General features: G+C 40.2%; 1 protein-coding gene across 1 annotated transcript; it reads left to right on the top strand.

Moving 5' to 3' along the window:
* Window positions 1–2,271: 2,271 nt before the first annotated feature.
* On the top strand, window positions 2,272–3,054 carry LOC113333524. The gene is made up of 2 exons (XM_026579960.1): window positions 2,272–2,327; window positions 2,400–3,054. Exon 2 carries the CDS (start codon window positions 2,403–2,405, stop codon window positions 2,964–2,966), a length of 564 nt encoding a protein of 187 aa, XP_026435745.1. The 5' UTR covers window positions 2,272–2,327; window positions 2,400–2,402; the 3' UTR covers window positions 2,967–3,054.
* Window positions 3,055–14,332: the final 11,278 nt, after the last annotated feature.

The raw sequence follows: 14,332 nt of genomic DNA, 5'->3' as shown, positions 1-14,332 counted from the left end.
ATCATAACTCAGCCGACTGGAAGCTTCACTCCATCTCCAAATTGCAACTGACGTCTCAATTAGCCCCAACTTCGAATCATTTTTCAACTGATGCCAAAACCACCAAGGTAGAACTCGATTTCAGGGTATGCGATTTCTCCCTGAACTTCAGCTACGACCTTTTCTCCCATCTCCATTATCGCCAGCAAATTCAACTCATCACCGTCTGTGTTCAACCATTGTTGTTGATGTTGTACCATGCATTCCATCCTGAGCACAGAACCCACAAATCCATCACCAAAACAATTACTTCCACTATTGCCACTGATTCAACCAAATCAGGTCTTGGGTTTAATTTACCGAGCTCAAACATGACTGGAATATTCACCGATTCGAACCCTACTTTCAGCAATTGATTAGCTTCACCAAATCCTCATGATTTCATCTTCATTCACACCTCAGATGAACTGAATGGAGCACGGAATATCTGCCTAACCTAGTTGCTCGGATTCATTTTGATAAGAAAGAGAAGATGTTGTTTTGGAGCCTTCTCTTTATTAGATAAGAAAACCAAACACAGAATTGTTATGGTGGGAGAAATGACACGTCTCACTTTCTCTTCAGCCAATAGTGGGTCGGGCTTGCTTGAACAAGCACAGACGGTTCTTGTCCTCCATCGTATGCGTGAGATGGCTGGAGTGGTGATCAACATGGGTGATGATAGCTAGGTGTGCCCTGTCTCTTTTGGTGCCTTGGGCTATTTTGTCGCAAACGCCATTTAACACCTCATTTAGCCATTTATTCTCCGGGTGAACGAATTTCACTTGTAATTCCTGTAAAAGGCTTAAAACAATTTTATTAGCTAAATATCGAGACCTACCTAGTGTAAATATGGGAGTAGAACGTCGCACTTTCGTGCTTATCAAGGAACTCGCTCAGAGATCGTGAAACGGTTCACAAATCGTAAAATATGAATCGTCACATGTGTTCCTGAAGCCAGGTCATAAACATGCAGTATCATGATTTTACGATTTTGACCTTTGTCGAAAATCCACCATCAACATTAAGTCCTCTGCTTAGTGAGGGACATTCATGTTCCGCAGTAAGCATTAGATGGTGATTTTACAGTTGACGAGATAAGCAGTTAAACTCGGTCATACAAAGGTATTTTCAGAACCCTCGATTTGCTCCAATGGTGTCATGTACGAGCAAATGCTTAGGTAAGGGCCCTGACAGTAAGATAGAGTGTCATCTCATGAGCACGGAGAGATGAAGTACTGCTGATTTGGACGATCGGGCACCCTGTTTTGGTCGGTTTAGCGTTTGCGGGCCCGGTCCCCAAAAAGGAACTTCATGTTTTATTAGGTTTTGGAAATAAATTTTCAATAAAAGGGAAGAAGCCCTGAATTTTTTTTTTAAGATGACCGACCACCTTCCCCTTCTCTCTCACGCTCGAGCAGAGAAAAAAATAATTGTGTACGCCGGAGCTCCACCGCCACCGACTGTCGCCGACCGATTTCCAGCGAACTCCGGCGCCGACAAAGGTATGTGATTTTTTTTTTTAGTTTGTTGTGTATTATTCATGAGTTGTTCGAAATCAAAATTTCATAGGTATACATGCATGTGTAGGTTTTATGAAAAATTGTTTTAACAAATATTTCCCCCCGCTTGTTCGTTATTTAAGAAACGTGCAATGATCCCTAATGAAAGAAATACATATATTCTTGAATAGACATGATCTAGTTGCAGTAGAGAAAATTTTGTTTTTGAGGTTTCATGAAAACCAAAATTTTAATTTCACAGTGTGAACTTTCACACAAATACCTTTAGGAAACTTTCACACAAAATTTTAAAGTAATGAACAATAATCCCAAGATATTTTTGAAATAGACCTGCACTTTATGATAAAATTTTGTTTGTGAACTTTCAAAATTTTATTTTAAATATGTGGACTTTTACGAAAATAGAAAGATCCTCGTTTCATAGACAAACGCTCGTTTGAGCAAAACAAAGTTTTTTTTTTTAAATCACTCACGTAATTTTTTTATTTTTATTTTTGTGTGCATGAGTTTAAAAAAAATTGTTAAAGAAATCAAATTTTGATTTTTGAGTAATCGTTGAAAGCAAACAATGTTTCCATGAATTCGTGATTTCATATTGTATGTACACGCGGTAGAAAATTAGTGAATCTTCACATGAAGGGTTATGTGAATTATTCATAATTTCGTGAAAAGTCAGATGTCGAGTTTTAAATAATGGGTGTTGCTCGTCTTTGCAGGTTTGAAGGAACGAGCAAGATTTTTTGGAGTTTTACGCTTTTATCACTAAGTTCGTGAAACCGTAAATAGGTAACAGTTGAGGATTACCATTTTAACACATATTGTTGCCAACATGGTTTGACTCCACATTTTTGGCAGCAGATAATGGAAGCTCCAAGTGATGACTACATTTCTGACTCTTCCGAGAAATGTTCGAGAAACATCAAATCACAGATGAATAATTCAGCAGACGCTCGTGTAGAGATCGATCAACTTTTCAGAAATGCTAGAAATCTGATACGTGGCATGCCTCTTGCTCATCTGAAATCCATTCGTGAGGGAATGAATGATTTCCTGACTTATGTGGACGCGAAAGAGAAACAAAGACATGAGGAGCAGAAAATAAAAGCTGAAGATGAAAAGCTTGCAACTTATCGGCGGAAAAGATGGCGAGTCCAACAAGCGAGACTGGCAGCTGAGGATGAGGTTCAACCACACCCTGACGGCGTAACTTCTGACTCAGATGCTGAGGAAGTCGAATCTGTCTGGAAGCCCTCTGAACGCAAAATTAAGCCCTATCCTCCAAGTATGAGGGCTGAGCGATTGGCCAAGGCTGACTTTCGAGCTGAATGCAAAGAAGATGATTACTTAGACGCAACGTATGGTGACCCTGAAGACCAATTGAAAGAAGTCCCCAGTGAGGGTTCTGATGAAGCTTCTGAAGGATAACTTGGAGAAGATGACGGTGAATCCGATGACGAATCTGATGACTCTGATGATTAGTATTACTCGCAATCTTTCTGAATTGGTTGTTTTGTTTATAGGGACGTTGCATTTAGGAATTGATTTTTGAATAATAATACCTTATTTTATCTTCTACTTAACCGTTCTCATGCCTTTGAATGAGATGGGCCAATGTCCATGTGTGAAAGTTAATCACGGAAGTACGATTGCATGAGCAAACTAAAGAAATGGGTGATTTGCACAAATGATCGATTCGTAGTCAAAGTATTGACCATACCTGGTTGAACCGTCATTCCCCAGTATTGTCGCTCTTCTTCCACATCACCAACATGATCTAGTTTGATATCTAGAGTTTCAGTAGAAATCACAACTGATTTGACCATCCGTAGAAGATAACTATCCACCGTCTTGTGTTTTTACTTTTAAAACTTAGGGTTTTTTTATTTATATAGCACATCTCCTTCCACTTTTGTATATCTTGTATATTATCAGAAGAAATTTTTGTTCACGATCATACCTCTCATCATCATGTTTGGTAGCAGTGCTTCTTCTCGAAATGAATCCCTGGCAAAGCATGGGGTTGGGACGTCCATATCGGTAAGTTGTACGCTTTCCTCTTATTTTCATGTAGTCAGAATTTTTAACCAAAGAAAGTGATTTGTTGCAGGGCAGTCAAGGGAATCGAGTTTCTTCTTCCTCTTACAGTTTAAGGCCTAAGTAGAATGTTAAGGCTCCCGCTCGTTACAGGTCTGCTCGTGTTGAAGCTGGAACATCCGTGAGTTCCTGAATGAAAATTTCCTCCGACAAGCACTTATCCAATTTTACTGAAATTGAATATTTCGTCATCGCAGGTTGATGTTCATGTTGCTGTCTAGGCGATGAAGAGAAAGAATGGAAAGTCTGTGGTTGCATCTGATGGTGATGGAGAAAACCATGCTGACGAAAACTCAAACAACTTTGTAGATGCTGATTCCAGGGTTTCTGTTCGTGAGTACCCAACGGCTGGACTCCCATTTGATACTCCCATGGTCAACGTTTGCCCAGACAGTCAACTCGTTGGCGGTTTCATCGTCCCTAAGTGTTATGTATCCCTTTACACTAGAATTTGGAGGAAGTATGGACACATTGCTACCACTGAAATGTGGAGAGGTTTTCTGCCAAACTTATTGACCACAGTTGCTGGATTATTTCCCATTATTGATGAAATGAACAAGATAAATCTGCGAGATATCAAAAACGAAAAGTTGCATAGATGGGATGATATGATATCGAACTGTGAGACCCCGCGGTTTAATATAAGCTGGCTCCGTCGTCGACTCGAGATTATCAAGGTTTATAGGGCGCCGCTGCTGCAAATATGATTTCTGCTACCACTGCCATCATAGAAGAGGAATAGGCACTCGCTCTGGAGTCAACAATGGTTGAGAAAGCTATCCAGGATTTGAGAGTGAAGAATGAAAACTTTCAAAAGAGGCTTGACATGGCTTTCAGTAAGAACTACTTGTTGTTGGAGGGTTTGCTTTGAGTGAGCTTTTGAGAGAGATTTCCCTTTTTTTTGTAGGTTTGAAACGTGTTATTGAATAAAATAGGATAACTGGAGGAATTTTGTGAGATTCATGAATTTTTTTGAATTTCGAATGAATGAGCATATTGCATACTCTTTGAAGGAATATAAATTACATTTTGAAATTTAACACATAATTATTTACTGATCATTCAAGCATAATATGCCTTGAGCCACTTGCCATTGATGATGTTTCCTTCCACTCCTCCATTAACAACTAAGATTTTGTTATATTCGTTGGATACTGCCTTGATGATTACATAAGGCCCTTCCTATTTAGGAGAGAACTTAGAAGCGGACATGTCTTGTTGAATATGCTTTGCTGTTTTCAAAACCAAATCTCCTACTTGAAATATTTGAGGTCTTACCATTTTGTTGTATGCCTTGGAAATCCTTTGTTTGTAGGTTTTCGCATATTTTTCTACTTTGGCCCTTCTTGAATCGAGCATGTCCAATTCAGCAATTCTTGAATTAGGCACTTCAGCTTCATCCCACTGCACTCCACTTGTCGCTGCGATTCTTGCAGAAGGAATGTTGATCTGAGCTGGGAGAATAGCATCAACGCCATAGACGAGAGAATACGGTGAAGTCCTGATTGAGCTTCTTGCTACGGTGCGGTAGGCCCATAAAGCCATGGGAAATTCTGAAAAAGCGGGGGTTTAACAACCACACCCAATATTTCGCTTAGCAATCTGTATGGACACACTCCAATATACTTTCTAAAGAATCAACTAGACAGTTAGACTCAATCAATAGAAAAGTATATCAAAGAGTTTTTTATCTCTATCTCTCGATTTAAATCTTACTCAAGCAAACTGCGATTCTCAATTTAAATACAAGAGAGATAAACTTGGATGGTACCAAATACCAATATCCAAGTGTCAATCAATCTAAATCAACAACCAAAAGGTCGGATATTCTAATTGATTGAACAATTCACAACCTGTATAATTTCAATTATATAAAAAAATATAATGCGGAAAAGAAATAACACATACACCAGAATTTTGTTAACGAGGAAACCGAAAATGCATAAAAACCCCGGGACCTAGTCCAGATTGAACACACATTGTATTAAGCCACTACAGACACTGGCCTACTCCAAGCTAACTTCAGTATGGACTGTAGTTGAACCCCAACTAATCTCACACTGATCCAAGGTATAAAGTTATGCTCCTACGTCTCTGATCTCAACAGGATGCTACGTACTTGATTCCCTTAGCTGATCTCACCCACAACTAAGAGTTGCTACGACCCAAAGTCGAAGACTTTAATAAACAAATCTGTATCACACAGAAAAGTATATGATAATAGATAAATCCGTCTCCCACGAATATACCTATGAGTTTTGTTCTGTCTTTTGATAAATCAAGGTGAACATGAACTAATTGATAAACCGGTCTTATATTCCCGAAGAAAAGCCTAGTATTATCAGTCACCTCACAATAGTCTTAACCGACGCAGCGAAAAAAGATATTGTGGAATCACAAACAATGACACGAAGATGTTTGTGATTACCGTTTACCTTGCTTATCGGAGATAGAAATCTCAATCCAATTATTACAATTGTACTTGTACGATAGAAACAGCAAGATCAGATCACACAACTACAAGAAAAGTAGTATCGGTCTGGCTTCACGATCCCAATGAAGTCTTTAAGTCTTTAACCTGGTTTAGAAGAAGAAACCAAAGGTTAAAGGAGAATCGACTCTAGCTTAGCACAACTAGTATCACACAGAATATGTGGGGATTAGGTATCCCAGTTGCTAGAGTTCTACCTTATATAGTCTTTCAAATCAGGGTTTGCAATCAATGTTGGCATAGTAACAAAGCATTCAATATTCACCATTAGATGAAAACCTGATTAGATTCAAGCTAATATTTATCAACCGTTAGATCGAAAACATAGCTTGTTATACGCAAATGAAATGCACGTTCCTGGGCTTGTGTAACCGTACCCAAACTTGTACATTAGTTAGTTCAACAATAGTTAACCAAATGGTTATCCATATGATCACTTTCATATCAACCATATTCTTATTCACCATAACTAGTTCAAATGACTCAAATAAACTAGTTAGAGCGTTATTCAATTGCAAGGAAATCTTATGTACTACACAAGACACAATCGAAACAAAAATGATTTGATTCACATGAGTCGGTTCATGAACTCTATAGCCACGGTTTGCAATTGCATTCCTTAGTTTATAAAGATAAGTTCACTAAACATCGTTTTTAGACATTACCTACTCAAGTTCGCGGACTGGGTTCGCGGATTTAAGTTCCCGGATGGAGTTCAAAAACTCCTGCAGAAATTCTCGGGTTTGAGAACTTCGCCAGTTCGCGGACTGGGTTCGCGGACTGAGTTCGCGGACTTAGCTCATGCACTTCTCCGGTTCACTTGATCAACAAAGTTCGCAAACTTCGGTTCAAGCAATAAGGACTTATACATATATGTGTTTCCACAACAATGCTTATATCCTCCAAATAGTTGCATAGTCTATACTCTCATTTCAATCATTGAAACATTCTCAGAGGACGTTATATAGTTGTTATTCACAAACCATTTCTCGTCAGAGCAATTTTCAAAGTGATTGAAACATAACATGACTTTCGTCACTAGGTAAAGATGAACTTGGATAAAGCGAAAGCTTTACCAACACATATTTCGAGAAATAAATAGGTGAGGTAAACTCGGTTCGAAATACCAAATATGTATAATCTAAGTCTATATAGGAAAACGACTTTTGTCTCAAGATAGGAGATAAATAGACTTTTGAGTGATAGATAAGTTCAAGCCTCCATATACCTTTTAGTCGATGAAGATCCACCAGTTCCTTGAGTATTCCTTCGTCTTGTATGATGATTGCCATGGAGTTCTTGAGCCCAACTACACTTTCTATCCTAGTCCGAGACCTTGGCTATAATAGACTAGAAATCAAGACTTATAGTTTTGATCACTAACATTGATAAACATGCTTGAGATAGCAACGCATGCGAGTTCGACCGAGCAATGATCTAACAAATTCTTCATACCACGTTCGTGGATTGTCATGAACTGTTCGACTAAGAATCCGGATCAAGGTTTTGTTGGTGCTCTCCGCTTGTCCGTTTCATTGGGGATCGTATGGTGTGGAGAAAATCTGTTTGATTCCATATTCCTCGAGCAGTTCTGCAACATGTTTGTTGGTGAAAGGAGTTCCATTATCTGTGATGATATGTTTAGGAACGTCGAATCTGCATATGATGTATTCCTTGATGAAAGCTGCAATCGTGACTCCAGTGGTGCTTTGGAGAGGAATAGCTTCAACCCATTTGGTGAAATACTCAGTTCCCATGATGATATATTCATGCTACTTCAAAGACGCTGGATTGATTTTTCTGATGATATCCAGTCCCCAACTGTAGAAGGGCCATGAACTGCTCACGGAATGTAATGGAAGACAAGGAGTGTGAATGAGGTTACCATGAACTTGGCATTGATGACATCTCCGAACATAGGCAGCGGCATCGTCTTCCATGGTCGGCCAATAATATTTCTCATGAATCTGGAGAAATAATTTATTCCTTCCTTGATGTTCACCTTCGTGGATCTCTTTCAAGATTGTGGGAATTTCATGCCCAGCCAAGCATCTCATAAGGTTCCCACCAAAGCTTTTGCGATACAAAATTCCTTCAAGGTAGAAAAACCGTTTGGCCCTCTGGGTGAGTTTGATCGCCCCTTTATTTTCCTATGGTATATTTTTGTCACGAAAATATTTTATGTATGGTTATCTCCAGTCCCCAGTATGGTGGATTGTTAGAACCTCCAAATGATGAGGTGGTGTCTGAAAATTGGGACAGTACCCTTGTAACATTCTCGACTGAACCTCCATGGAGGGCCAATAGTACCCGAGCCTTTGAAGCCTCATGTAAAGTGTGACCACCAGGGTTTGTCCGCATATTTCCTCATGTACGCGTTTGAGTTTTTCTCCTCGTTTCCAAGGCATCGTGACAAGATCCATCAGGTTTGTGATAATATAATGCTCCATGCAGCAGAAAAAAGTTTTTCAACTCCTTGAGGCTGATTTTCCCTTCTGTAAGAGAACTGCTCAATTCATGAATGATGGGTGCCCGCCAGTCGCTCGATTGAGCATCTTCAACTTGAGTAATCCAGGTAGATGATACAGAACGTATTTGCACAATGATGGATTTATCCGACCCTTCAAACTGCAGTTTGGACGCAAGAGCCGCTAGATAATCAGCGTGTCTATTGTTGATATGGTCAGTATGCATAATTATTGCATCAGAAAAATGAGCTAGTAGTCATTGCGCTTCGGCCTTGAATGGAGCAAGTGTTACTTCTTTGAAAGGTACACACCATTCATTTGATTGACCAATAAATTTGAGTCTCCTATTATCTCCGGGTGCATCGCTCCCGCTTGCTTGGCCAAAGATAACCCTAGGAGGAAAGCTTCATATTCTGCTGAATTGTTGGTGCAGTGGAAATCCAGCTTGAATGAATGTGAGAAGACTTCACCGGATGGAGATACTAGATAAATGCCTGCACCGCCAGTATCATTGCTCGGAGTGCCGGATCCATCAAAGTACAATAGCCATGTTTCTTCCTGAATGATTGAGATCTCTGGAAACTCACCGGGCACTTCTTCGTGCAGCATTGTGATGTCCTCTCCAGGAAAAGCAGCAAGTAAGTCTGCAACTGCTTTCCCTTTGATTGATTTAGGTGGGAAACATGCTATGTCAAACTCTGACATCTGAAGTAGCCATTTTGCTGGTCTCCCAATTAGTGCAGGTTTCGACGATAAGAATTTTATGGGATCGACTTTGGCCACCAATACAACTCTGTTTGATAGTAGATAATGCCTGAACTTTTGGATCGCGTGAACCAGTGCTAGAAACGCTCTTTCGGCTTTTGGGTATCGGAGTTGAGCATCCCTCATCGTATGACTGAATTAATAGATTGGATATTTGATGCCTTCTTCATCTTCTTGAGCGAGAAGTGCTCCGATAGCAACGTCACTAGAAGCTGTGTAAAGTATTAGTGGACGTCCTTGCACTGGAGATTTCATGACAGCAGGAGATAATAATATTTCCTGTATTTTCTGAAATGCCTCATGTTGAACGGTCGTCCATGTAAAAATTGCTACTTTCTTCAGCAGAGGAGTGAACGAAGCAATGAGTTGAGCCAACCCAGGAATGAAACGCCGAATATAATTTACCTTTCCCATAAACTCTGGGGCTCTTTCACGATGCGTGGAGGAGGCATGGTAGTGATGGATTTTGTCTTGTCTGGATCGACCTTGGTTCCATCTGCAGTGACCAGGAATCCTAGAAACTTTCCAGAGGAAACACCAAATGCACACTTCAGAGGATTCATCTTTAACTTATATTCCTTGCATCTTTCGAAAACTTGTCTTAGAATTTCCAGGTAGGATGCTCGAGTTTTCGATTTCACCACCACGTCATCGACATAATCTTCCACTTGCTTGTGCACCATATCATTGAAATATCGCGGTCATGGCTCGCTGGTAAGTGGCTCCTGTATTCTTCAGTCCGAAGGGCATCTCCGTATAATGAAAGTTTCCAATAGGAGTCCAGAACGCGGTCTTGTTAGCATCATGTTCGTACATATTGATGTAGTTGTATCCGCTGTAAGCATCCATGAATGAGAACATGTCATGACTACTGGTTGCATCAACGAGCATATCAATGTTGGGTAAGGGAGAGTCGTCCTTCGGGCAACATTTTTTCAGTTTCCTGAAGTCCACACAGCATCGGATTTGACCATTTTTCTTCTTGACTGGGACTATGTTCGGCAGCCATGTTGGATGTTGAATGGGTCTGATGAACCCTGTTATTAGTAGCTTCTGGATCTCGACTTTGATTTGTTCCTCGATATCGTGCCTGAACTTCCTGGGCTGTTTCTTGACAGGTTTGGAACCGGGAGTAATGTGCAGATGATAAGTGACTAATTTGTCGTCTAGGTCGGGCATCTCTTCGTCCTTCCAGGCGAAAATATCTTGATATTCTTTCAACAGACCTATCAATCCTTCTCGTTCCTCTGATGAGAGAGCACAACTAATTAAAACCGGCCTTGACTTTTCATCCGTTCTGATGTTGATAGTCTCAAGATCGTCAGTGGTGGAACTGTGCCATCTTGCAGCTTTCGTGGTGCATCTTGAATTTCTTCATCAGGCGGCTGCTCGCTCTGGCATGATTCTTCAGGGGGGGGGGGATTTTTCATCGACCTCCCCTAATAATTTCTAATCTTTTTGACGGAGATAAATGACTATTCCTTCAGCATCATAATTAGAAATAAAGTTGGATTTTTTATGAGTTGTACCTTGACCCTGACGGCGCTTGAGCGTTGTGGCAGATGGTTTAATCGATTTAGCATCTGACGATGATAGTTTTTCAGTCTTCTCAATAGATTTCCAACCTGGGAGTGGAGTACTGTAGACCTTGCTTGGAGGTTCAGGGATGCTCTTGGGTGGTTCCGGGAACTCAGCATCATAAACCGGAGCATAAGGAGACACTGAAGCTGCAATGCGGATAATTTTGCTGTTGAGCAAATCTTTCATACATTGATGGTATGTCGAAGGAATAACCTTATTGTCATGGATCCATGGTCGTCCTAGTATCATGTGATAATCAGGATCTTTCTCGATTACATGGAAGTTGACAGCGGATTGAATCGTCCCTACTTTCAGATCCACATAGAGATACCCGTATGTGTGACTCTGGCTTCCTTCAAAACCCGTCATTAATATGGGGTGATGAACAATCTTGCTTTGTGGAACTTTGGCCTCTTTGAGAGTCTTCATAGTGATGAGATTTGTAGAAGCGCCTGTATCGATGAGAACTCTCCTGAATTCGGAATCCTTGATAGAAGCAGTTACGAACATGGCTCGGTTATGTCCTTCGTCTGCCATTCGGTCCTCCTCAGTGAAGGTGATGTTGTTGATCGAATGTTCAGATACCATGGACACTTGTTCAACTACTAGAGATGATGAAACTATTCGCGCACCATATGATATCTGGTTGAGTGCAGTGAACGTGTCCGTACGTTGTTCTCTGGAGAAGTGCAGGAGTTCACATAAATTCTTAATTAAATGTGTAACTTCCAGATCCACCGGCTTCTCATAAGTAGTGAAACTGTTGGCTTGGGGATGATCATCAGTTGAAGGATTAGCCGTTAGTGCCGAAATTCCTTGAGCAGGGGCGCTACTCAAATCTGATGTCAACCTGACGAGGAAATTCAATATGTTGTTTAGCGTCTCTTTCATCGGGTCCATGTTCCTTGTATGAATCTCATGTATTCGTGCCAACTCGATCAAGGTCGGGATTTCCTTGTCGTCTGTGCCATTTGATGGAGTATTAGAAGGAGGAACATTTCCATTTGAAAGATTATAACTGGAATTCGGAGTGGTTGAGTTAGACCTAAGACCAACCATTTTTGTGAAAATGTGAGATTGCAACAGAGAGATTATTCTCCCACCGTGGTCGCCAATCTGTAGATTGGGAAAAAAACGATTCGCTGGTTTTTTAGGGAGTGGAGAGAGGCTCCTCAACCGAGCGAACTGCCTAACCTCAAACAGATGCACTGCATGGGAGTGCTTTGAGTTCGAGAGATCAATCTGCAGGAATCCCTCCTAAACCAAGTCAATGGCCGTTCCAGAGTCAATTCGGTCACAAAGAGGGAAGAGGGTTGATCTGTAGGAGGGAAGCTGAGAAGTGTGTGAGATCAATGATCATCAAGGATTATGGATGTGTTGTGGGTTTCGATAATTGATGAACTTCTGAGTGTTGAGTTCTGTGAATAAGTTTCGATCGAGAGAATTCCGTGTAGACATATGTTGTCCCCTCATTCATTGATTTTAGACTTATTTATATTGTCATAATATTGAACACCTTGATCCTAGTAAGTGTGACGGTTTCTTGAGTGAAAGAGTGGGAAAGTGGGAGATCGTGGTAAAATCAGTTCCATATCGTGTGGAGACTTGGTTGATCGTTCACCCACTACTTTGCTAACTCCCTCAACTGTTTGCACGACTTACTCACATTTCTCATCGCGGATGAACACACGTGTTGTAGGACACCAAACCAAAACCCTAATTGATATCCCCCATGTGACGTGATTGATGTCCCACGAACGTGGAGTCTGCAAAGCAGACATGTATTTGATTAGTCAGTCGTTGACTTGATTAGAAAGTGAGTCTAAGTTTTGTTGAATTGAGCATGAGTGACGAATGCTCAGTGATTCATGGATTTAACATGTCATATAGTTCTTCTGTTGATATTGCTCGTCTGAGAAAATATTGTAAATTCAATGAATTGTTGAATATCGAGTTGGATCAATATTGGCGGAATATTGATACTTAGGTCAATATTCAAGTTGCCCAATTCGACGAATTACTAAATATTGATAGTTGGATCAATATTCGAGCAACTGAGCAAGTATTGCTCATTTCAATGAATTACTGAATAATGATAGTTGGATCAATATTCGAGCAACTGAGCAAGTATTGCTCAATTCGATGAATTATTGAATATTAATAGTTGGATCAACATTCGAGCAACTGAACAAGTATTGCTCAATTCGATGAATTATTAGTAACGTGACCCAATAAAATATTAATCAAAATATTGGTAGCCTATTGAATATTATATAATTAATCTGGATGTTGATTACTGGATCAACATAAAATTATTAGTGTCTGAACTTGCTCAGAATGATGATTTGTGGAGCGTTTGTTCGAAACCCTAATTTTGGTCAGTTGTTCGTCAATTGATGAATTGCTGAAAATAGGTCACTGAGTGAAGGAGGGAACGACCACATGGGATGATGGACGACCATGTGGTTCTCAAGTGCTCGACTGAGCGCGCACCAGAGTCTTTTGTTGACCGGTTGGTGGAATGATGATTAAATGCAGGTTTAATCATTTATTGAAATAGTGCTCAATTGAGCATTAAATGATAAAACCGAATTATGGAGAAGTGAGGGACCGACCAAGGGAGCATAAAACCGGCCCTTGGTGGTCGTGGGACCAGCTTATGGTCGTTTTAGCAAATTCCAAGTCGGTTGGAAAGAGTTTGGACCCAATATGAGCAATTGAGAAAATTAGGTCAAAATCATAAAGATGTGTGGGATCGGCTCCTTGCAACCCCTAGGGCCGGCCTTGGTCAGTCAAGGAAGCATTCCCTTGTCACCATAATGTCCGTGTCTCAGTTCTGAGAGTTCTGATATTTTCTGGTGTGCGTTTGAGCAATATCTTGGATTTTCAGAAGAGTTTGATCTCGAATGAGCAAGTAGAACTTTGCTCGTTTGATCAGTATTTTGAGAATATTAAAATAATAATATTTAAATATTTTTATGAATAGCCTAGTCGGTCATGCGACCATTTGACTTTTTGGCGTTTTCATGGTTTGAGCAATATTTGAGAAAATATGAAGAAACCATGATTTTTGCTCAAACGAAGGAGTTTCATGAGATGAGGGAAACAATATTCGAATGCTCGTTCGTGCATTTGGGTGCTCGTTCGTGCATCATTGTTGAGTACACTTACACCATTTTATTGGGGCTTACTCGATGATAGTCCAGACGACCGATTGTTGAGTAATTATTACTAATTCATGAAATTCAGCGGAGAATGATTCATGAAACAGAGTAATAATTATGAATTGTGCATCTCTTACTAATCCATAAAATCCAGTCGGGGAATTCAGGGAACATAGTAATGAGATAAATTGGTTATCTATTACTAATCTATGGAATAAGTCGGGTATA

The sequence above is a fragment of the Papaver somniferum genome, unplaced genomic scaffold (assembly GCF_003573695.1).
Source record: "Papaver somniferum cultivar HN1 unplaced genomic scaffold, ASM357369v1 unplaced-scaffold_133, whole genome shotgun sequence".
NCBI lineage: Eukaryota > Viridiplantae > Streptophyta > Magnoliopsida > Ranunculales > Papaveraceae > Papaver > Papaver somniferum.
This window is presented reverse-complemented; position numbering and strand designations above follow the sequence as displayed.

What these genes read in the sequence shown, in the direction of transcription:
- LOC113333524 (XM_026579960.1), top strand. Translation starts at nt 2,403, where the DNA reads ATGGAAGCTCCAAGTGATGACTACATTTCTGACTCTTCCGAGAAATGT.